Source organism: Chaetura pelagica, unplaced genomic scaffold (genome assembly GCF_000747805.2).
Source record: "Chaetura pelagica isolate M959 unplaced genomic scaffold, ChaPel_1.0 scaffold10, whole genome shotgun sequence".
NCBI classification, from domain to species: domain Eukaryota; kingdom Metazoa; phylum Chordata; class Aves; order Apodiformes; family Apodidae; genus Chaetura; species Chaetura pelagica.
In genome coordinates, this window is record NW_009952263.1 from 10,817,080 (window position 1) to 10,841,029 (window position 23,950).

Consider the following 23,950-nt stretch of genomic DNA (forward strand, 5'->3'; position numbering starts at 1 on the left):
TTAAAAAAAAAAACAAAACCACTTTTTTTCAGGCATTATTCCAGTTTCTGTATTTATATTTTACACCTTTTAAATAAATTTGCCAAATAATTTTTCCTGTGATGTGCCATCTTAAAAAAAAAAATAAATCAAGTAATCATACATTGCTGCCTGGCCATAACAGCTATTTTTAAAGCTACTGTTAGTGATAACTTGTTGCTTTAATTAAATGTTACCACTTTTACATTAAAATAACTTTGCTGCTAGCACACACAAGCTGAGGAGGTGAATAGATACGTTTGTGCAATTCAATAAGACCAAGCAGAAAGAAACACAGACATTTATCTTATGAAAGTGCTACCATCAACAAAAACAGTGGCTTAAAGCAGTTACCTAAGAGATGCTATCCTCGGGCTATTAAAACCTGTTTCTAAAATTACACAGATTCCCAGCTGGATGCTTAAAAAAAGCATGCCCACACACACCTATGCTAACCTTTACTAGTTGGCCATTTAATTATCTGTTGTTTCTGTAATTCCCAGGTTTAAAATGCTCTTTCCTTGAAAGTATCCACAGAATTCTTAAAAAAAAAATATACATCTATCTCCATTTCTACGTTGGTAACTACAGCACTGAAGTTAATGGGAGCTTTGCTAGGGTGATCAGACCCCCAAGCTCTTTTTAATAGCAGTTAAATGTCAAATATAAATACAACACTGCAGTGAAACATATTCCTTTGACAGAATCTGGGACAAGACACTATGCAGCTGCTGTTAATAATAATGAACAAAACTGGCGTTTAATCAAAATCAGTGTTGGTGGTTACGAAGTTGTGCTCAAGCCTGCCTTTTGTTTGTGAGAAAGTCAATATTCCAATGTGTTAACTACAGCCTCAATGGAATCAGCAGCTCCTGTTACGCCCAAAGAGTGGAAAGGTCCACGTCCGTACAGAGTGTTAAGTGACGTGATTATCATCACCTCCAGAAGGAGATACTCTCTGTTTCAAGCTGCTAAACTAATACATCTCTCCCAGCATCTTCAAATATAGGTGCCTAAAGTTAAACACACCGAAAATAAAATCCTGGCCCCAGCGAGGTTAATGCAAAATTCAGCCACTGGTTTCAATGGACCTCATCCAGGATTTTCACTGGGAATGAGTATCCATAATTCCCTGGGAACTGAGAAATCTCCTGCAAGTCTAGAAATGATGTAATTTTTATTAATATTTCCAACTTCCAAGCAACCATGCTCAAGAATTTTGGCCTTCAGCTCTTGTGCATGATAAAACCAAGCCTTCCATAAAGATTACAGAAAGACCTGAGGAAGATATATTTATATCTCAAATTGTCAGCAGCATATAGTTCGTACAAATGTTGTTTTGCTGATGTTGCTGAGCTACTTTTAAAAGTTAATACCTTGTGGGGTATGTAATTTCATCACCAATGTCAAATGACTTCTGAAGATGAAACTTCTCTGATGCAAATGACAAAAAGATGCTTTGAATGTATCCGATATGGTATGCCAGCTTTTAAGCTGAGGAATTAAGTTATCTTTATTTTTCAGATCCGAGACATGCACTCACTAAGGGAAAAATTTTAACTGCCATGTCTGTCAGTAGAGCACAACTTACCCAACACTGAGATTCTAATAGCCACAAAAACCTAAATGCAATAGGTAGTGTGAAGACCTGAAACAACGTACATAATGAATCAACAAAGAAATAGTATCAAGGTCTGTTCTGAAAATGTTGTAAGGACATGTGGTTGTACTGAGGACGTGTCTTTCAGGTACATGTCACCAGCCAGGCGTGTTTACGTGGTACATGTAACCAGTAAACAGAAGAGAAACCACTTTGTACTGTCCATAAGACAGCAACACAGGAATGATTTTTTTCATGATTCTTCAGAAGCTGGGCTTGCTTTACATCCACATGAAATGCTGTCATCACTAGGTCTGAGCCCAGAGGATGAACTGCAGAGAAGGGGAGAGGGAAAAAAAAAAAAAAAAAAAAAAGGAGGAAATTGGTTTTCACAACACACTCAAAGCCTGAGTAACAGAGGAGAACTTTAATTATCTCCAGTCACAAAAAGAGACAGGAAATTTGGACTTTTAATTAGCCATTTGGAGTGCAGTTGGATATTTTTTTAGCAAGATAATTTAAACGCGAATAATTCAAGTCTGACTAAATGAAATTCACATAATCAGAATGCAGATAATTGAATTTCTACTGCATTCATTAATTCAGTGTGGAGGTGTGTGTGAAGACTTCTATGATGAGCTGTCACAGCTCAATAAAATCTCAGTCAATTAATTTTTTCATTATCTTAGTATTACATCAACAAAAAAAGCGAAGCATGTGCATGTGTACATATGTACATATAATCTCAGAAAGTAAGGAAATGCAGAAATCACCTCTCGGAGTCAGAGTCTGCATTGTTTGTTTCCTTTTTCTTTTCTTCATCTTCTATAGGAAACCGTCTGTTCAAAGAAGCAAACTTATGAATCGCATCAGCAACAGAGTATTTGGTCTGTCCAGATACACAAGCCTCCATATCTTCTGGGCTCAGCTGAGTCTGTAAGAAGAGGTGAAGCCTACTGTCTGAAAGCAATAAGGCATCTTGTAGGATCCTGGAAAAAGAAACAAACAAACAAACAAGAGTCAAATGTTTTTCTATAGATGCACATACACACCTTATATTCTAAGTGTTTGACCAGAACAAATTCTAAATGAAGTCCCGCTTTTAAGTTTTCAGATGAATCCTAAATCAGTAGCAGAAGGTAATGAACATATTAAAGTGATTAGGTGTGTGTTACTTTCTTATTGCATTATTTGGAATTTTAGGTGAGTAAAAACACGAAGCTAATAGTTAGGCACATCTGCTATTAGAATAACTTCAAGGGCATTTCTTCCATTTAACCATCTGTTATTACCACATGGATAAATTAAATGATTTTTAGGCCATTTGAGGCATATACTCTTACAAATTTTTGGTCTCCATTTGAAAATGCTCTTATTCTAGTTTTTTTTAATAGCTAAGTTTTTCCAAAAAGTCACCAATTTCTTTGGTGGGGGAAAGAAGTGTGCATGGAGGACTTCAAACACACGTGGTGTCAGGACTTCAGAATACCCATAAACAATGGAGCCAACACTAGCTGAAACCATAAACACTTTGAGAAATATGTATATATTTAAGCTAGAATGAAAATGCTAATACAGAACACAAATTCCTATTTACTTGCAAACAGTTTTCAGGGAATCTTAAATACTGTTTCCTTCCAGCTATTCTTTTCAAAGTCAGTTTTCATCTTGGATTTATATGTATTTTAAACTAAGCTTTCAAATAAATTTAGCACAGAGTATTTACTTAAATCAAGCGAGATTAAACAAAATTCAATACGTTCCAGTAACACAGAAAGTTGCAGAAATACTTTTACAAGGACTGGTAATTGAGGATCATCACCACTTTTGGGTGGGGAAAAAAAATAGAAAAAAAAAGCAACTTTGCTGCAACATTTCCCTAAAGAAGGGAGTTTTTAATACACAAATCCTGGAATGATTAACAAAAGACTCTTTTGTTTATATGTACTTACAATTTTATTCATGTAATAAAGTCATCAGAGCCTATGACCACACCAAACAGCGCTCCACATAAAATTATCAAAATAACTTTAAACAAATCAAAACTACTAAGCTTCAGTATTGACCTATTTCTACCCATTTAGGTTACAGTTGTTATCGAAAAAAGTCATTGCTTTGCAATAGGAAACAAGATAGGACATTAATGTAAGAACTAGTAGGAGAAGAAAGAAAAATTGCATTCTATAGGTACTCTGACTAAAATGAAAAGTATAACCGATTAGTTCCTTCTCTCAAGTAAGATTAATGGTGTGTTTGGGCTGTAATGTTTCAAAACACAAATGCGTTCTGAAAACTGTTCTCTAAAGTGGCCAACATTACAATAATGTTTAATAAATAAACTAAAGGATTTCTGGCTTCATCTAAGCCTGTAACAATCTGTCAAATCAAAATAAGTAATAGGAGATAACTAACTGAAAATGCAGGATATTTGTGTACATGCACATTTCATTTGCCTAGGTAAACACACAGTCTCCACCAAATAATTCAAACTTTGGCACTTTCCAAGGAGGAATTGTCTGCAATGACCCTAATGATCTACCTGGTACATTTGAATTTCAGTCTCAAAGGGACAAGATTTTACTGAAATTCAAAATAAGCACACTTTCATACTCAAGAAAGCCTTTTTTAAATCCCATCTGAATTCTCATAATTTTACTTAAAAGTAAACACAGCAAACAGACATCTGCAAAATCAATGCATGCAGTGTATTAACATACAGAAAAACTTCTTCATAGTCTAAAAGAAGTCAGCAAATTCTGCGTAAAAATTACTCAAAACACAGAATGTACAGGTCTACACACCTTGACAGCCACAGTTTCACGAATAGTTTGAAAAGCCATCATTCAGCGGCCACTAAAAAGAGGACTTCAGCCTTGACTCTTGATAAACATACATTCCAAAGACAAACATTTTAAAAAAAAAGAAAAATTACATGCGATAAATCCACATTTATAATTTATGCGCTTGAGGGAGTAAATATTCTCCTTCCTCTTTTCTTCCACTTAAAAAAAAAAAAAAGGAAAAGAAAAATAGCATGCTGGAGTTTATTGTAGAGTTAACTAGAGTTTTTCCCAGGGTTACAAGCACAATGAGGGGATGCACATTTCTGCAATTCTAGCGTTTGCGTGTCTAATATCAAGTAACCCAGCAAAAGGCCAAGACATTAAATTCTGTGGATGGCGTTTAGTTTCACGGATTTTCCTCTTGCTGTACCTTCAAAAGTTTCCTTCTGACCAGCGGAAACACAAGTAACTAACTGTTCATGAGATTACACTACACTTACAGCTCTGTTGCCGTTTGAAACCTATTTTATTTTCTTTATAAAATAATGGGTAATCTTTGAAATTGATTCTAGATGGTTTGAGGCATTACACCAGAGAAGTAATGAGCACTAATGTCAATGATATTGGACACAAATTCATTTTAGCTTTATTTCATGTCCAGTACAATTCTGCTAAGCCTTGAACTGCTAAAGCACTGTTATTAACTCAGCAGTAACCTAACACATGGAACAGCAAACAAAAGTGATAAGAGTACAGACTGATCAGGACCTCAAGGCTACTGTCCTTTTTCTGCAGCTATAATTCAATTTCCAATTTTACTTTACATTGGACTCATTATTTCACAGTAATTTTCTTTTCTGCTTCAGAGTGCCATCTGGAGGTGAAAGGACTAAAGGGAAACTCGGGCAAAGAAACTGAAAGATGTTCATGAAGCTAATCACATGTGAATATATATATATATTCACAAGGGGGTAAAGGGATAAAACATTCAATGCATTTTGCAAATCAGTTAAGACCATGCTGAAAGTAAATATATTAACACCTTTCACCTAGTCATCCCCTTGAAGATTTTTTCTTCTTTCTTTAATTAAACAACTTTTGTTTTTCCCACCCACCCCCTCTGAACCAACAGGTTAGATTGCTTTTTAATTGCATCCTTCAAGCAATCAAAATGAAAAATAAATTCTGTGCTATCCATAAGCATTATGTTTTCCTGATCAAAATACTCCTCCTTTGAGTAAATAACGACACATTTGTCACCAGATGTTACTAGTAGTATTAAGTGCTGGTACAGCAGCTGCTCTCCGGGGCTTTTGCTGACCTGGGGACTCCCTGTGTGCAGGGTTCTACGTATGAAAAATAGATTTGGCTCCAAGGACCTTAAAAATCAAAATTACGAAACACCACCTGACAAATTAAAAAGGCAAGAGGAAAGGCGGGGTGTCAGAATATTAATACTCTGGTGTCTTAGCAGAGGCTGAACGCCTGAGCAGTTTGAACACGGGCAGTAGCATTCCCTGTGCTTCTCCAACAGTTTTATGACAGCCAGTGCAAAGCTGCAGTTACAGCCATGTAAATTAGCTCTTGCTGCTGTCGTGCTAATGGAAGAGTCATGGCTCATGGTGATAACTCCCATAAACTGAGCCAGCATGTTGAAGAGAACAACAGACTTTCTATGCAATGCCTGGAATAAGAAGGAAAGGCTAAACCCTGCAAGTCTTGATCCCATCAGCAGTCATTAGTTGTCAGAGATCTCACTCGTCTTGGGCCAGATTGCTCACATGCATAATGACTGCTTATGTGATTAAGGGGGCTGCAGGATAAGACTCTACATTTGAATTAGAGATAATAATATATTTGGGTTTTTTGGCCACGTGAGTCTTTGTTTGTAAGCTTTCAGTAAATGCTTGTGATCTCTGGACCTTTAAGGAAGCAGGGCTAAAAAAACTGCACTTTGTGACCAAAAGAAATAATGTCATTTTTGAGGAAATGCTGAATACTGTACCAGGAGTATTTCTCCTTCTCTGTGTTACAGCAAGAACATTTACAAGAGACAAAACATGTGTTTTGTCTTATTTGGACAAGGTCCAAAATCTGGTTTTCTTCAACATGATTTTATTAGGTATATTATACACTGTTCTGCTGGAGGAGAACAACATATGGCTGAACAGTACAACTTAATCCTAACTAAAGATTTCCTGTATCTACTGTAACTTAATACAATGACAGATGCACACTTGCATGCGTGTGGAAGGTTAACACTCTGATTTTGTCTTCGACAAATTTACTCTGCCCATTTACATCATATCATAAGAGTAAGGAGAAGAAAAAGCAAGAGTTGGGAGGCAGCGGATGACAGGCTGTGCTGTGGTGCCCTCTACTGAGCATCGCCTCAGCCCCAGCCCACAGCAAAAAAAGCCCCAGTTTCCACTTTAAAAAAAGCCAACTGCCTCCTGTCCTTCATTTTTTCGTGAGGCTGGAAATGTTACTGAGAGCAAGCAACTGCGAAGCAACTTGCTGGGCATCTGATAATATATGTTTAAGACAGGATTAAGCAACACGTGCCTGCTAGGCATTGTTCACTCACCAGATAGGAAATACTACTGTTTCATCAAGAAAAGGCAGCCACTGCTCACACGGGCCACCCAGGTCCTGCCTGAGCCGCAGCAAAGTGGCATCCATCCCCCTTGGAGCCAGACTCCCACTCCTGGCATTTCTGAGAGAGCACCCAGTGGAGACACCTCCAGGAGAAAGTCCTTTGACCCTGCATGAGCTCCTGCTTTTGTGAGACTGTGGGTTATGAGGAGGGTAAAACCCCAGCCAGCTCCAGAGAACAGCTCTGCCTTGGGTAGCCAAGTTCTGGTTGGCTTGTTTAGCACCAAGTGAGCCCAACCCACAGCCATACAGAGCAGTGACACTGTGGATGGAGCCCTTCATCTCCTGCCAATCCCAGCCCTGCATTTCTCAAAACTCCTAGTATGCCTTCCACCCCATCACAAACCACACATTTGGTAAGTAATTGAAGAGTAATCCTTTTACCTAAACCACAACTTTTTGGGATCCAAATGTATTCAATAAAAGAGTCAGGAACTGACACTTCAGCCACTGAGGGACTTAATTTGAAACAGTTTTGTTAATTAGTTTTGTAATACGTGAGCATAGATGATCTTCTATGAAGGTAATCTAAATCCCAAAATTGAACTTGTGCAGATAAAAAGGGATGAAAGCAAAGAGGGTCTCACAGAACCTAGCAGTGTAAGACAGTGTTTTAATTTTGACCTCTGATTTAAGAATAAACTTTTCCTTTGAATTTACAAACATCCTCAAAGGTATGAGAATACTCACCAGGAAAACCACGTAATTTTCCTTATTCTTACAAGGTAATTAATAATTGAAGAGGGGCTAGCTGACTTCCGTTAATGCAAATGACCTCTTGAAATATTAAATTATGCCCAGACAAGAAGTGAGCTTTACAGCTCTTCATCGCTCAGAGATAATAACCTATAAAGACAAGCAGGTCTTACCCTGCATTTGCGCAGTGAAGTCGAATCAAAACGCCCATTTCCAGATTTCACCAAACTCCAGTGCTTTGCTGTAGTGTCCAGCTGTTGGCCTGATTCTCACCCTGCTGTGCTCAGCATGGAGAGGCTTCACAAAGGCTCCAAGTACACACCTTGCCCCACACCAACTCGTTCTGCAGTGACAGGTGAAGGAGGACAAGATGCCTCCACAGCTGTCCACGTACAGGCAATATGGGGAAGCTCCCAGGGCCAGCAGCTGAATACCAGAGAGCTTCCAGCACTACGACCTTACTCCTCAAGCATGTGGCTCCTGCCTGGGCAGACACTACAGCAACCTGCTCACACACAGCGAGGGGCACAGAGCATAAACTGAAGACTCTGAAAAACCCACACTCCATTTCAGAGATGGCGTGGATCCTGACAAACCTACATAGCACTGCGCACAGAGAGGAGCTTGGGTCACCCGATGACATTTGAAAAATGTTATCTGCAAACTCCTCCCTTGACAGGTGGTGTGGTTTAGGCCCAACATCACAACAAAAGGAGCAGCCCCATGGCCGCTCACTCAACTCCCCACACACACACACACACTATGGGATGAGGAGGAAAAAGTTCCTGGGTCCAGACAAAGGACAAGGAGGGCTCTTCACCGGTTAAGGTCCTGGGCAAAACAGACTCAACTTGGGGAAAAAAATAATGACTTCACACTAATCACACACACACAGGACACAGACAACACAAAGAGCAGGGCTTGCATATGTTACCCTCCCTTCTTCCCGGGCCCAAATCACTTTGTTCCCAGTTTCTCTCCCTCCTTCCCCCCAGCAGCACAGGGGGACAGGGAATGGGGTTTAGAGTCAGTTCACAGGCTGGTGGTTCCTGCTGCTCCTTCCTCCTCAGGAAGAAGGATTCCTTACAGTCCTTCCCTGCTTCCCCATGGGGTCCCTCCCATGGGAGGGAGTTCTCCACAAGCTTCTCCTTCATGAGTCCTTCCCACGAGGTCCGGAGCTGCTCCAGCCCGGGCTTCCCACAGAGTCAGGGGTTCCTTCGGGAACAAACTCCCCTGGCCCGGGGCCTTCCAAAGCTGCACAATCAGAATCCACTGGCAGCAAATCCTCTGGCCACAAAATCCAAGTCCGGTGGCCAAGTTCATCCCTCCTGACACCTTCAGGGAATGTTCCCCCACGTTCCTCCACGAGTGCAGGGGCCCAGCTGCCATCTCGCCATGGGTTGCAGGGAAACTTCTGCTCGGGCACCTTCTTCCCCTTCTTCCTCGCCAACCACCAGCACCGCTCTCCTCTCAAGCACCATTCTTCTCCAAGTGCCTCTCTGTTATGTTGATTCTTTCATATGTTAATCGCTGAGGCACATCTATTGTCCCTCTAATGGCTGGCTGAGTTTTGGTAGCAGGAGTAGCTTATCAGCTTCTTACCGGAGTCACTCCTGTGGCCCTTCCCCTGCTACCAAAAATACCCACCAAACCAAACCAGAACAACAGGTCCCTAGGCTTGAATCCCATTTCTTCTGTCACAAAGAAACACCAGCAGGGTTGTGAGCTTGTGCACAGCGACTACTGTTACTGCTGGTGCAAACAAAGCACTTGGCTTTGCAGTTCTGGGTTACACTACCTCATACAACTACTTTCTGGCTCCTTTCTTACACCCTTCCTAATATACAAGAGAGGTCCTGCTTCCCCTGGCATTGCCACACTACAGAACATGCAGTATCCAGACCCAGATGTGTATACACACGCATACGCTCGTCAGTGACTCCCACAAATTCAGAGAAAGAAGTTATAACCTTTGGTTCAGACTCATAAAAAATGGGAGAGAAAAAAAAAAAAAAGCAGCATATCAGCCTAGCTGAGACAGGAAAAATACCTCTCCTGTAAGCAGCAGCACAGAGGTGCCAGCCAGCAGAGGGCAATGGTACAGCACATAAGGTGCCAAGCCAATTCATCACAACACAACTCTTATCTCTGAAAATTCCTTCCAAGTACTCCCCAGGGCTGAGTGAAAACTGACACCTTTCTAAACAGCATCCAAGTTCACACATTTAAATCATTACTTTACAACGGAGATGCTTCTCTTCCCACTCCTGGACTAACAGCAGAAAGGTAAAACTCTCCACATGCTGTCACTTTCTGCTGTCAGTACCCATTTAAGCTACAGATATCCACAAAATTGGAGGGTAAGGATGTGTTTTAAGATAATCTACCCTTAGATTTCATCTTTTGAAGCATGGAGAATAAATATTTTGATGTTGAAATACTTCATCTTGCTACCAGGTTGGTTTCTTTGCCATTTTAAAATGTGAGACATTTTGGAAACACAGTTCAGCACAGCTAAGCTACAACTGCTCAGACTCAGGCACTTGGAACTACCATACTCTTTGGTTGACCATTAACATTACAATCTCTAGAAGCACAGTCACTCTATTTCACCATCTTCCTTTCCTGAGGTGCAGAAAAGTACCTGACACTTTTCTGCTTTCCCCTTCCTGTCTAATATGCTTTCAATCAGTATTATTATATTGTCTAACCTTTTGGCCACGGATCCCATATAACTGCATATAAAATATTATCCCTGCAGCAGCTAGCCCTCCCTGCCTTCAGCTGCTAAACCCAGCAAATATATCTCAGGACCAATGATTTCTTGTCTGTTACAGAAGCTTATATTACACTGACCAGAAAAATAAAGGGTCAAATATTCCACTATCCAGCAACCACAAGGATTAAAGCCTACTTAAATTATTTACCTTTTTTTCTTTGCTTATGCAGTTCTGATTCATGGGAACATCAATACTGAAAGAAGACAAATAGTGTCTCCTGGCAGTGCCTCACCATGCCCTTAACCCAAGCAGTGGTCAGAGAGAGGCAGTCAACGGGCACACAGCTCCTGCACCAGCAGCTGTGAGCAGCGTGCTCTTCTATCTTCCACGCCAGGGTGCTACCAGAATGGCAAAGGAAGCAGAAAATGACACCAAGAGGGTCTCTGCCACTGCAGAAGGTAACGTGGTTTCAGCAGCAGGATGGAGGGATGCAGTACTGAAACTCACACAGGACTGCCTTGCAACACAGGTCAGAGGCTACACCTTTCCTTCACACTAACCCTCTACACAGCCCTGCAGATGAAAGATTTTATACTGACTGTGGCTGTCCTGCAAATGGTCACAGCTGCTAGAGCTTGTTTACTAGTCCCACTGACATAAACAAAGTAGCTGGCACTATAGGAAATATTTCTGTTAGGAGATCTCACTACAAAATTTTCCAAGGTTCATGGGGGTTTAGCCCACAAAGACACTGATTTTCCATGAACATAAAGAGGGAGAGAAATCCGTTTCTTTGTATGAGAATATCTAGCTTAGCACTGAAAGCTAGAAACAGACATCCTGGTGAAAGATCTCCCAACTTTAGTACACAATTACAAAGCAACATAAATCCAAAACCATTATTTATAACTGATGCAATGCAGCACAGTGGAAAAGCCCCTGTTGAAGTTTCCTTACAACCAATAGAGCTGAAGTCACGTGTATGAAATATGACTTGGCAAATAAAACAAACCAAACTTGTACCATGTACATATGACCACAGGGTGGCTCTCGAGTACTAGAGATTTGCTATTTTAGACCTGAAAATTGATGACGTCAAAAAAAATGTCAACATCCCTAGGATAGGCAGTACTTACTTTTCCAGGAATTCTTGCAGCCCCTGCCGGCGATGGTTCACATGATGAGGATTGTTCATGTTGAAAAAGGGAGTTTTCGATGGCAGTTCAGGTAACTGTCTGTATAAACCAGAAACAAATACACAGTAAAGACCAAAACTGAAAACAGTGGACAGATAATGCAACAAGCAAACGCCAACCCTGAGCACATGAAATTCAAAGCATATGTTTCAGAAGCTCATGAAATGGAGTTTGGGAACACAGGGATGAGAAACCGGAGGGCTTCCCACACACCTCAAACGGAAAAATAAACCAGATTTTTCCGGTCCAATTGGTCCACATGCATATTTGGCTGGATGTCTTATCTTGCCCTAGAGGCACACAGAGGAGCTACTTACACCTACGACGAGCTGCTATTTCTGTTATCTGTGCATAGCAAAAGGAAACAGATCAAATCTACTACAAATTGGGGCTATCAGCACAAGCTGCACTGTTGTGGGTTTAAAGCAGAGAAAATGTTGCCTACAGAATAAGCTTGTGCTAGTAAGAAACACAGGACACTTTCCAGCTCTGATTTCTGTAATTCTCAGCATTAAAAAGAACCAACCCCCACCTTCCACGAGTGACAGATTAATAAATAGCCATATGTAAAAGCTGCTCACATAAGTGCTGCATTGCTCTGAAGCCTCTGCCGAAGCCAAACAAATTCTCTGAAGCGTCGTCTAACACAGGATGTTTTCCTTGTAAAGCACATACTGTTTGTCTGTTGGGGAATAAAGAACATCTTACTTTGTAAACCAGCTTAAGCTAAAGTGGTATTAAAAACACATCTGATATGCTAATCCCTGACACACCAACAAAAAGCTTGACATTAATTCAGTTTAGGGCTGTGCTTTATCTCAGACAGGACTAGTGACAATTTATTCTGCTTCTCAGGGAAATGTGTTTAATCTTTTTTTTATTATTTTAAAAAGCAAGAGATCCAGATTACAGTACAACTTGCCATAACAAGGAAAAAGATCTGAGGAAAAAAAAGTTTTGGCAGATAATAGCAATCTTTGCAGGGGGAAAAAAATAATCAGCTATTCTAGTTAGAATCCTGTAAACAGTTAACTACAGAGTTCTGCCAGGGTGCAATTCTACTTAAATCAAATCAGAGAAACAAACGTGACAGCTCTCTGCAAGCAGCAGTATTTGGAAATTTTCCCACAGAATGCCACCATGAGAAAAATGCCAATTCATCAAAAGAGAAGCTATCTATGGAAATCAACTGCCTTTGCCAAATTTTCCTGTGGAATATACGCTTAGATGAAACTCCACCTACCAGAGAGGACTCTGTTCTAAACCTGCCTGAAGACTAACCTATCACCAATAACCTGCCAGGACTCACAGCTCCAGACAGACACATGATGCAGACTGAAGAGGGCCCAAAACTGCCAGCTTTCTGGAGTAGCTGAGTATCTGGGATATCTCACAGTTTAAGAAGCCAATGCTCTAGGTACTGGGCAGAAAAGGAATCCTGCTGATCTAAGAGCCTAACAGACTCAAGATTTTGAATCCATTAAGAAACCTTGATGGTAGGACTGATCTAGAGACTTGGTTTATGCTGGTTAGCTTCAGAGATGCCCAGTGCTGAACCACAGAACACTGGCTGTAGATTACATAACCCAAATTTAGCAGTCACTGAGAAAACCAGTGATATGTTTCTATTCAGAAGCAGTGACACCTGTGAAAGTGACACAGCACCAGCCTCACCAAATCCCTGCCAATGGCAGAGGGCCTAGAACTAGATGATCTTTAAGGTCCTTTCCAACCCAAACCATTCAATGACAATGATGATGGATCTAAAGAATTGCTATTTACCAGAAGTCAGGAATATAATTGCTTGGAAGCAGTACTTAAACCACACTGCAAAATGAAAGAGTTTCACAGCTCTGACTGCCCCACAGGAGAAGTACTTGTCAAAATGGACTTTTAATAAGCCACCATTTGACTGCTTGCTCTCATTACACTGAATGCTTAACTCTTCCACACAGGAAGGAAATGCTTTCAGTCTTGTGCCAAGCATCGACCACGTAACTTGGTGGCTCTCAAATGTTTCACTTGATACACTACACAATTTATTTATTTTTTCACATTGTAATTAAAACCCCTAGATCTAGACTACAGAATTAGGATCATTCCCTCCATATGTCATCCACCAAAGAGCAATAATCAACAAAACCAAATTATATATAGGACAGATTTAAGACACAAGAGAACCATAATTCTAAGTGCACTCCCATTAACATATGGTAGATTACAATCATAAACCCAAATGTAGTTACTTGACATATCCAAGCACCACTAAACTAGCATAATATGAATGTCAGGGTACACTGAAAACAACCACACTGCAGCAACCAAATAAACTGGCCAAAAGAAGAACTGAGGAAAATTTAAAGTACAAATAGCCATATAATTACTTGAAAATAAAGTTGATTCCCATGGATACCTGAACACCAAACTTCTATAATGGTAAGACATCACTGACTATGACCATCTTCTAGCTGATAAGAAAAGCTAAGAATCACCTCTGTTGCAAGACACTGTGGAGTGCACTTGTGAACACAACACTACGTTCTGCCACAGACCTTCTGTACAGCCTTTGGATAACCCACCTTACCTGCTCCAGAGCATTTCAGTCACTTTGGACAGAAACAGCAATAAAAGCCCAAAGAATCTGCACTAGTATTTTTTATACTTACGTGAATAAATATCTCATAGTCTATGTAAGAATGCCAGGAGTCTTCTTTTTGCATCCTGGGGTCTCGCACCAAGACAGTTACAAATTCCTGCAAGCGCATAATAAAAATCAAGCAATTAATTTAAGAAGACAAAGGGAGTCTGAAAGACCCACTGGTTTGCTCTGCTGTTCCACAAACTACTGTGCCCAGATTAAAAGCTGAACTGCTGTTTTACTGGATTTTGCAACCCTATAAAAAGAGAACCAAAAAAGCAATGAATCATCTGAGCTACACCACGTCTGGGAAATTCCTTGTGAAACTGCTAGCTAAAAAGGAACATTCCAGAATAAGTAATACTGTGAAAAGTCATACATGTTTCATGTATGAGAGATTTGGTGATTTCAGTACCTACAAACTGAAAACCTAACATTCAAAGTCACACATGCAAGAGAGAATCAGGCAGGTATTTTAGGCTTTTCCCATCTTTCTTGTCAACATTCAGAAATAACATGTTACAAACCTGCTCCATGTACCCAACGCATACATACAGAATTTTATTTGCTCCTAAATTCATTTTGTCATTGTACCTGTATTTTTTAATCAAATATTTATACCCATTGATTTCAGGAATCTGAGGTAAGTGCTGGGTACTTCAGCAGGGAGGCAAAGAACTGCCTTTTTTCTATGCCCTAAATGACTCCTTCCAGCCCAGTGGAAAAGGATGTACCATTACCAATTGTCCTGGACACAGATTCAACAAAGGGAATTCAAGGTCTGAAGCCTAGCATCCTGGATGTCATCTGGAAGTAGACAAATCCTCCTCTGCCACACATGCTTTCCAATACCCCAGGAACTTAAGTAGCAGAGTCCAGCCAAGGATGCAGGACCTGGCCATCAACCTGTCCAAGGAAGCAACACTGCCACACTACAGAGCGTAATCCCTCATTTGGGGCAACAGTGAGAGAATATTTGTTCTAGAAGTTGTCAAATATAGTCTATTTCCTTTCAGTTCCCACATTTATATAATAATTTAGATGCCTCTTGAAGGAGTGTGAGAGGCCTGTGGGCATTACTGTCACGTAATAGGGAATCACTAATAGGAATTGGAAAAGGCTGAAGAATTACATGACTCCAAGTATCCTTAGCTAATGACCATATGAAAACCTGGTTTATGTTTAAAAAAACCACAACAAACACACGCCAAAACAAACAAAAAAACCCACACACCTTGTAAACCTGCATGTTCATACTGGGATGGAAAAGGTTTCTTTAAATCCAAAGGTTGAAAATGTAACTACCTGCTTTTTCCCAAGCAAACAAATAGGCTGCCCTACTTCAGTTGCTTAAATAAGCCATTCACCAAAAAGCTAAGCCAACCACTCAAGCAATGACTCAGTTACAGAATACTGTATCATTTTAAGCTGTAGATATATTCCCCCTGAGAGGAAGTACTGCACAAGATCTCTAGGCACAGGAATCAACTGTGGGAGGAATGACAGTGCCTGATAAATAACATGCTTTTCTAGTGTGACTTTGCATAAAAGAAGCACATCCAGGAATCTTGGACTAAAAAGCTCTCAAAAACATCTCTCTCCATGCCCAAACCACACGTCGGAAAATAAATCTTTACTCTTCTGCCAGGTCTTCCCCCCCCCACCACATACCCTTCAGCATGTCACCAGCAGCAACCTTCAACAGCATGACAGAATAGCAGCAACCTTGGATGGAAAAGATTATTGTTTTTCCTCAATAGCCACTGCACTCTGTCCATGGCAAGGAGTTGTTTATTGTCTGGAATAAATCATTTACCACACTGATTTCCAGGCAGTACTGTTTCAGGGATGGGGAGCCTGTGGCCTGATGGCTGGATACAGCCCATGGTTTTATCTCACTTAGCCCTGCTCCTAGACACAGGGGTGTTTTCTGCATTATTGCTGGGTACCCTCTTGGTGAGCATCACAAGCACCTCTGCCAAAGAAAGCTCTACTACCTCTGCTGCTTCTTTCCTCATGGAAGAGCACTGCAGGCCCCATTCTCCTCTGCATCTTTCTAACCCCACACCAACGTGACACATGGAAGAAATGAACAGAGCTGTTAGCACTTCTACCAGCTGAAGGTCATGTCTTCTACAAAGACTCTACTGGGAGACATGAGCAAGTTATTCCCTGTCCTGAGCAGACCCTGAGCAATGTGTGGAACAAAAGAGAGGAAAAAAAAATTTTGTTTCTTTTCCTGCCTGCCTCACTATCATTTAGCATACACATACAGACACAGAATACTTTTGGACCCACTGTAACATCATCTCATATCCACATCTTGCATTCTTCCAAGTTTTTGGTTTTCCTCAGTCTCCTTATTTCCCTGTGTCTCACTCTTCCCCAGAGCTGCAACCACTTCCCCTAAACATACTTTTTTTTTCCTGCACACCAAATGCATCAGTCCTATAAGTGGAAAAAGAGGATTTACATCAGGAACCTTCAAATGGAACACTGCTCTCCCCTTCTACTGCAGCAGCTCAGTAGGCACAGCTGCACGTCACTTGCTCATCACCTAACCTTGGTCCCCTTCCTCTCATTCACCACCATACTGATTTCTCATTGCCCTTTCTTTTGTCCACCTTCCCCAAATTACTTCATCTCCACATAACCTCCTACAACCCTCTCCTTTGTACAGAATCAAAATAATCTTCAAAGTAAAATGCTTCTTTCAACCTCTATTAAACCACAGTATTATGATTAAAAGTTGCATTACCTATGGGTCACCTTGCAAATCATTCTAGACCACATGATTTACACAAAAAACCCCAAAACCAAACAGGATTTAATTTCCAGTTAAATAGTCACAGAGTTTCAATACTGAGGAAATGAAGCACACTTCAGACTCTGCCTAAAGAAGAAAGGAGACCTGCTGTACACTTGAGGTAGGCAAGTGTCTGGGCAGTACATTTCACAAGAGTGAAAATTATCTGTGGCACAGCAGAGCACCTCAGCAAACTGCAGCCCTCACAGTCAGTGTCAGCTCGAATTGGTATGACTGGTATTTTTGGGTTTTTCCCCCCCTCTCTCTTTATTTACCAAAGAATACAGAGGCTGACTTCAAAATTAAGCAAGATAAACATTAAGCAATTCTAAAACAAAACCAAAAATGTACAGCCTTTCTCAAGATCCATGGTTACTTCCCCTAGAAACATCTTGAATCCAGGAAGCATTAACTGCAATTCCCATTACAGTTTCTGCTGCTCTGAAACAGTGGCATTGTACAGAGACTACCTCTTCCTTCTCTTTTGACCTTTGAGTCTCTCTAGGATACAAGACCCTACCGGGACAAAAATATTCATTCCATGAAAGCAGTCCTAACTGCCCAGAATAGATGCAGATATGCTGCTAGAAAAGGTGCTTATTCTTCCCAGTCCTTACAGAAACAGGCTTGTAAAGGCCAGTATTCCCAGATAGGCTACATTAGGATCTAAACAAAGTTAAGTGGCAGGAATATTCCTCTGGGAGACTGCTGTTGTATGCTCAGTCCATCCTGCATTCACTGGTAACAAACAGTCACCAGATGACAGCAGCTTTGGCTAATCATTGCTTTTCTCCTCTGTATATAATCTTTCCCCTCCCCCATCATGCAATAAAAATTAGGGTACTCTGTGGGCATGTCTACCTTCAAGCAATGCACTTGTTCACTCCAGAGAGGCAAGGCTGACCTCTTCCTCCCACCGCCCTCATGAAGACTAACTTCATCTTTTGTCACAAGACTGCCCAGCAGCCCAGCAGTGCAACCCGGGAAGCCGAGCCCAAAGACAGCCCAGCTTTCACGGACTTCACTTTCGTCAGCTGCATTCCTTCCCAAGGTTTATTCTTTCCCCACCCAGTTCTGGTTGGTTTTCCCAGAATTGTAGATCTAGCTATTACAACACATCACATATCCTTTCTTTTTTTTCCTCTCCTTTTTTTTTTTTGTGGAACAAACATAAGTCGCTGAATTATCTTTAAGATGAAAGGAAAACTAGTCTGGCTACTTTCTTGGAATAAATATTTTTGTGCTGGCCAGCTTTTTGAACTAAATTCACAAGACTTGCTCCTTTTGCCAGAAGAGCTTGCAAGCTTTTTCACTTCTTAGTACTCAACAACACAACAATCCAAAATGCACAAAAAGCAGAGGTTGGTTTTTTTTCTTTCCCCTCTCCTTTCTCCTCTTGGAAATATTTCTGTATAATGCAATGGATTTCTCAGAGACAGAGATAAACCAGAAGCTCTATTACACAGAATCTGACCACAAAAACTGTCTCTGAAAAGTCTCTTTTTAAGATAAGGAAAACAGGAAATCTGACATGGAACCATCTATTTTTAATATGGGGGGAAAAAATCTACCACAAGGAGGAGGAATAAAAATAATCTTGCATTGGATGATTATTTACATTAATCATTTCAGCTGCATTTTAATTCAAATCTCTGAGCTCAGGACTGTATCAGGTGATAACCTCATGCTCCATGGTGCCACTGTTACACATCTGATTAGTCATTAACCCCTGAAGAGTCATTTTCCACAAAGCTTCTGAGAAAAATTGAGCTTCCCATCAGGTTGCCTATTAGTAATAGGATCAACCACAAAGGACATAGGGCTTATCATGCTGGGGATGTTGGCATCTTCACTCCACACACGCTGAGTAGTAAGGCTGGTAAGAAACTAACAGCTGAGACAAAACAATTTGTTGAAACTTTTAATGTTAATTGGGACTGAGTGGAAGAGAACTTGTGTCATTCTTGTGGTCCTTAAATCTGGTAATCAGAATTCAGACCCAGCTCCAACCATTATTCCTACAAGATACCTGAAGACTGACAGATGACTGAAGGACTGAAATCTAAGTCCTTCTCTCCTGACTCTATGTCTGAGTCCCTTATGCACAGAGTCACTTATTCTCCTTCTCTCTGACCCTATGAATATTTGACTGTTCCATCAAACTGTAACAGGAGGAACTGGCACTACATCACTCCAGAATATTCTGTAGCCTGGCAATTAAAAGCATGAAGAACACAACCAATCTTTCCTGGTCCACATGAACCTTAATAAAATTAATGACATAACCACCCAACCAGAATCCTTTTTCATTAAAGCTTGGATGTGACTTACTTGTTTTTCATGTTTTGGTGTCATCTTCACTGGTTTGTATTAATATAAAAATCAACCTGAAAAAAAAAACAAAAAACAGAACAGACATCAGAGTGGCATTTAGTAGTTATCTGAAGGTCTTTATCACTTTTGCTAGACATCAGTAGACAGTGGAGAGAGCCAGGCTCAAGTGCCATGTATCCCAGAAAACACATTTGCCTTAACTATATCTAAGAATTCATCGATTTTTAAAAATCCCATCTTTGAAGCACTGAGTTAGTCCCCCTCTGGCAACATTTGTCGTACATGACAGCCTAGTGGTGATGCCAGTCCACCTCTGGAAATCAGTGCCATTGGTCCAAGAGCTGTCCTGGGGCTCTCCCAGGACACAGCCAGCACTCTCAGTGACCTAGCTTCCCCAGTACACACAGTCCAGGGAGTGCTGCCTCTGCCTTGTTCCCTGGCACCCAAGCACAGGTCTGCGTGACTACAGCTGAGATCCAGGAGATACTAAAACATCCAAATCAGCAGAATCAAAAGCCCTTCTCAACTGTTTCTCTGAAACAAAGATCCTGCAGGCTAGGAAAAAAATCAGCTAAATTTCATTGTGTCCATGGTTTTAAGATGCCTGTGGTTTTAAAAGCTCTATGTAGGAAAGTGTATAATTAGACCAAATTAAGAAAATCCCATAATTAACCTATGTTTTAAACCTGCTTTTTCCCTGGAAATCCCAATTAATTTTCAACTACCTCTGCAATCCCGTAAGCTGGCCAGTTTACTCAGTTCAGGTACCCACATGGAAAGGGTGGGGCGGCTTTATTCAGTTGCTGGCTTGCATACACACTGCCTGCCCAAAACCAACAGCCATGGGAAAAAGGATTTGCAATTTACTTTCTTCCTTTACCTTTCACACATGCCATTCAGACATTGCCAACTAACACCTGCATTGACCTCCAGCTACAAAAACATTCTATTGCCTCCTCAGCTGCTGAAACCCTGCCTCCTCTTTCCAAACCAAGAAGACCCAAGCAGGATCCCTCCGTGACTCCGTACACTGGCCCATCCTGGTCAGGATGGATGCCACTCAAGCAGGAGAAGCTGAGCAAGATCCTCCCACGCATCTCTCTGGGCAGGCACCCTGCCTTAGAAAAGGTGGATTTGCAGCTTTCTAAGGCAATCCTTGGCAGCTATTGCCAGCCAGTTGCAAAATGTTTACATGTGACTACAGAAGACACACGGCTATGATTTTGGAGGTGGTTTGCTAAGCTCTAGTGATACAGAGCTTGGAACTGCTCGTTATAAAGCTCCATATTTAGCTCAAGTCCAGCAAAGAGCTCCTAGACACCCTGCCCTGCCCAATGCCTCTGACAAACATGCCTTGCTTTCAAAATGCCACTCCACCTATTGTAATAAAACAGCACAAAGATAAGCACACATCTCTTTCTTTGACCAGGAAATTATTTTGGAACAAACACATATTTGTAAAATTTCTATAGGATCAGTCCTATCAATATAGGATAGTTTTGTCTCCAAATAAGAGATGTCCATTCACAGAATGTCAGGCATCCTAAATGGTACCACCAGTACAGTTCCCACCTCCAAAAAGAAAAGGCTTCCATTTCACTTCTGTAGCTATAATTGTGCTTAAAAAATGCACAAGGGATTTCTGAAAACGTGTTCACAATAAATTTCTGGGGTTTTGCTCCATGTATTTATGTTTAACTGGCATATATGCTCCAGGCTGAAGGCACAGAAGAGCACTCCAGCACTTCCTACTGCGTGGGCTCAGCAGCACCAAGCAGCTCAGCAAGGAGGGGCAAGATTTTGGCTCAGTTTTAACTCCTGCTAGTACAGAAGTATGTCTGGAGCTTTCCTTCCAGTGGAGATAAATGGCTTTTACCTCTCAGGCAAGCACAAGCCCACACCATAGAAAATACTGTGCAGGGCTCTGGCTTTTTGAAGAGGATGGGCAGCTTCTGCCTGCTACCTCTCCTCATTGGGTACAGTTGTAAACTTTTATAGTTCTGGGGCTTTTTTTTCCCCTTTCTGCTCTGATTGAATGCGGGATTTTTTAAAATGAAAATTCAATATTTTGTGTTTCAGTTAGATCTCCTTAATCTGCTGCAGCCTCTTTCTCCCATCTTTTTAATTGCTTGAAGTAAGAAATTACACAAGCTCATTCCTGACACTGAATGACAAGGCTGAGATAAAACACTTCATTTTGTCTTCTGCTTTCTAATGACTGAATCTATGTGCTGGTGCAGGTTAGAAAGAACAGTTTAAACTCTGAACATGCATTGCAATTTTAAATACGACTAAAATGACTATTTCAACACACACAAAAAAAACCTTCCTAAAATAGTTAAAACACACAATTTTTTCAGCAAGTAATTTTAAGAAAAATGGAAATTCAAACCCACCCAAGCTACCTGTTTCACAAGCATTTCAGCAAGATCTCCCCAGTCCTGCTGCAGTGACTTGCAAACAAACTCAATGCAGTATTCTCTCCAGTAGCAACATGCATATTTTAAGACTTCTTTAACACACGTAGCCCTGAAGCAGAACAGTTCAGCTCTCTGCTTAAGAAGATGCCTTTTTATGTTGAGAAAAAAACTACCCAAAATACCAGTGACAGAGAGGAGCAGCCCTCAGAAGATGAACTAAAGGTTGTTGGTCTGTTTACTCACACAAATTTTCCACTGACAGAAATGAACCACTGCTAAGAAAAGGAAATCAAAGAAGGCAGCAGATCTGCAGTTTTGATAAGACGGCTTTGTGCTGTGACTGGGAAAAAAAACCCATTGCTTTGAGTAAGTTCTTATTCTACTTCTGATCTTTTATCATACATAAGACTTTTTATTATTATTCCTTAGTTTCATGTACTTAATGTAACACCTGCTCCTGATAATACATATTTTTGACAGTTCTTAATTGCGTAACCGATGAAACTCCCAGGGAACTGTCCACAAAAACAATCAAGAGCAAAAAGATTGCATAGGATGACTTGCCATACTTCCTGTAGACTAAAAGAAAAAAAAAACCCAGGGGGAAAACTCAACCAAACAAGTACTGCAACATTTTTCTTAGGGATAACAGATAAACTGCAGTGCTCTTCTTGGGGATAGCAGATAAACACTATTAAGTATTACATTTTATTTCATACTTTAGAGCTAATTGTATATTTTAAAAACTAAATTAAACCAAATTATTTAATATTCCTTGGGAATATCCTTTTATTATGTAAACAGACTGCTCTTAAAGGAGGAAGTAACTTCTCCCTTACATTCACAAACTGAAATAAGAAAACTCTAGCAGTACCACAGACAAAAACTCCGACAGCTTGCTACAAGAACAGCACAAACAAATCTGAGCCCACCCAGCTACCTCATTCCTTGTTGGGCCGTGGCCTATGCAATGTTCTTGTCTGCTCTGGGAGCACTCTCAGACTCCATGTTGCCAGTGTTTCCCCTCAAGCAATAAATGTTGATCTTCGGCACAAGAATTATCCATCCACCCACCTTTGGTTATTTCTGAAAATACAACTAAATGGCCACCTTTAAATTTAAAAAGGGAAGAGCGATTTATTTTTAGACCTTGGCGATGCTTCAAAGTCCTGTTCAATCACAAGCAAAATCCTCAACTGCATTTTCAAGGTTGTTCCCATCATCAAATGAAACTTTTGTTAAAGCCTTCAATGTGACCAAAAAAGATCACAATTAAATCTTCACATACTTAGAGATTTTTCCTGCATTTTCTGTTTTTCTTAACACTAATTCAAAACACTGTTAGAATTTTTAACATACAGCTTGTTCAGCTGCATCTGTGCATGGAGTTCACTGTCACAGAACATGCCTGTACATGCCCAATGGCATTATGTTCCTGAAAGGCAAGTCATCCAAATGGATTTGTAAGGAAAATACACATCCAGGGGATGATAGTGGGAGGATATGAAGAACAGAGATGTAATAAAAGAAGATGCTAACTCTGGAGTGTTCAAAAAAGGTTATCATAAACAAATTAATCCCATGCTAAAATATAACTAATACTTAGATTCAGGATAAGACAATGCAAATTTGTTTTTAGGAGTGCTGATTGTATTTGCAGAAGCCTCAGGTTCTAGACTAATTATAGAATCATAGAATTTATGGAACTATTCAGGCTGGAAAAGACCCTTGGAATCACCGAGTTCAACCATCATCCTTACTCTACAAAGTTCTCCCCTAAACCATATCCATCAACACTACATCCAAAAGACCCTTAAACACATCCAGGGATTGTGAAGCAACCCTGGGCAGCCTATCCCAGTGTCTAACCACTCTTTCTGTGAAAAAAAAATGTTCCTAATGTCCAGTCTAAACCTCCCCTGTTGCGACTTGAAGCCATTGCCTCTTGTTCTGTCACTGTGAAAAGAGACCAGCACCAACTTCTCTGCAATGACCTTTCAGGTAGTTGTAGAGACTGATGACATCTCCTCTCAGCCTCCCCTTTCTCAAACTAAACATTCTCAGCTCCTTCAAGCTTTCTTCCT

General features: G+C 40.6%; 1 protein-coding gene across 1 annotated transcript; it reads right to left on the minus strand.

The window, feature by feature from the left end:
• Window positions 1–1,597: 1,597 nt before the first annotated feature.
• SNX10 (sorting nexin 10) lies at window positions 1,598–19,495 on the minus strand. The gene is made up of 6 exons (XM_010007565.1): window positions 19,444–19,495; window positions 14,335–14,421; window positions 12,250–12,350; window positions 11,609–11,707; window positions 2,392–2,607; window positions 1,598–1,950 (listed from the first exon to the last, which is right to left on the minus strand). The coding sequence occupies exons 1-6, from the start codon at window positions 19,465–19,467 to the stop codon at window positions 1,872–1,874; spliced, it is 606 nt and encodes a 201-aa protein (XP_010005867.1). The 5' UTR covers window positions 19,468–19,495; the 3' UTR covers window positions 1,598–1,871.
• Between the last annotated feature and the right edge of the window lie 4,455 nt (window positions 19,496–23,950).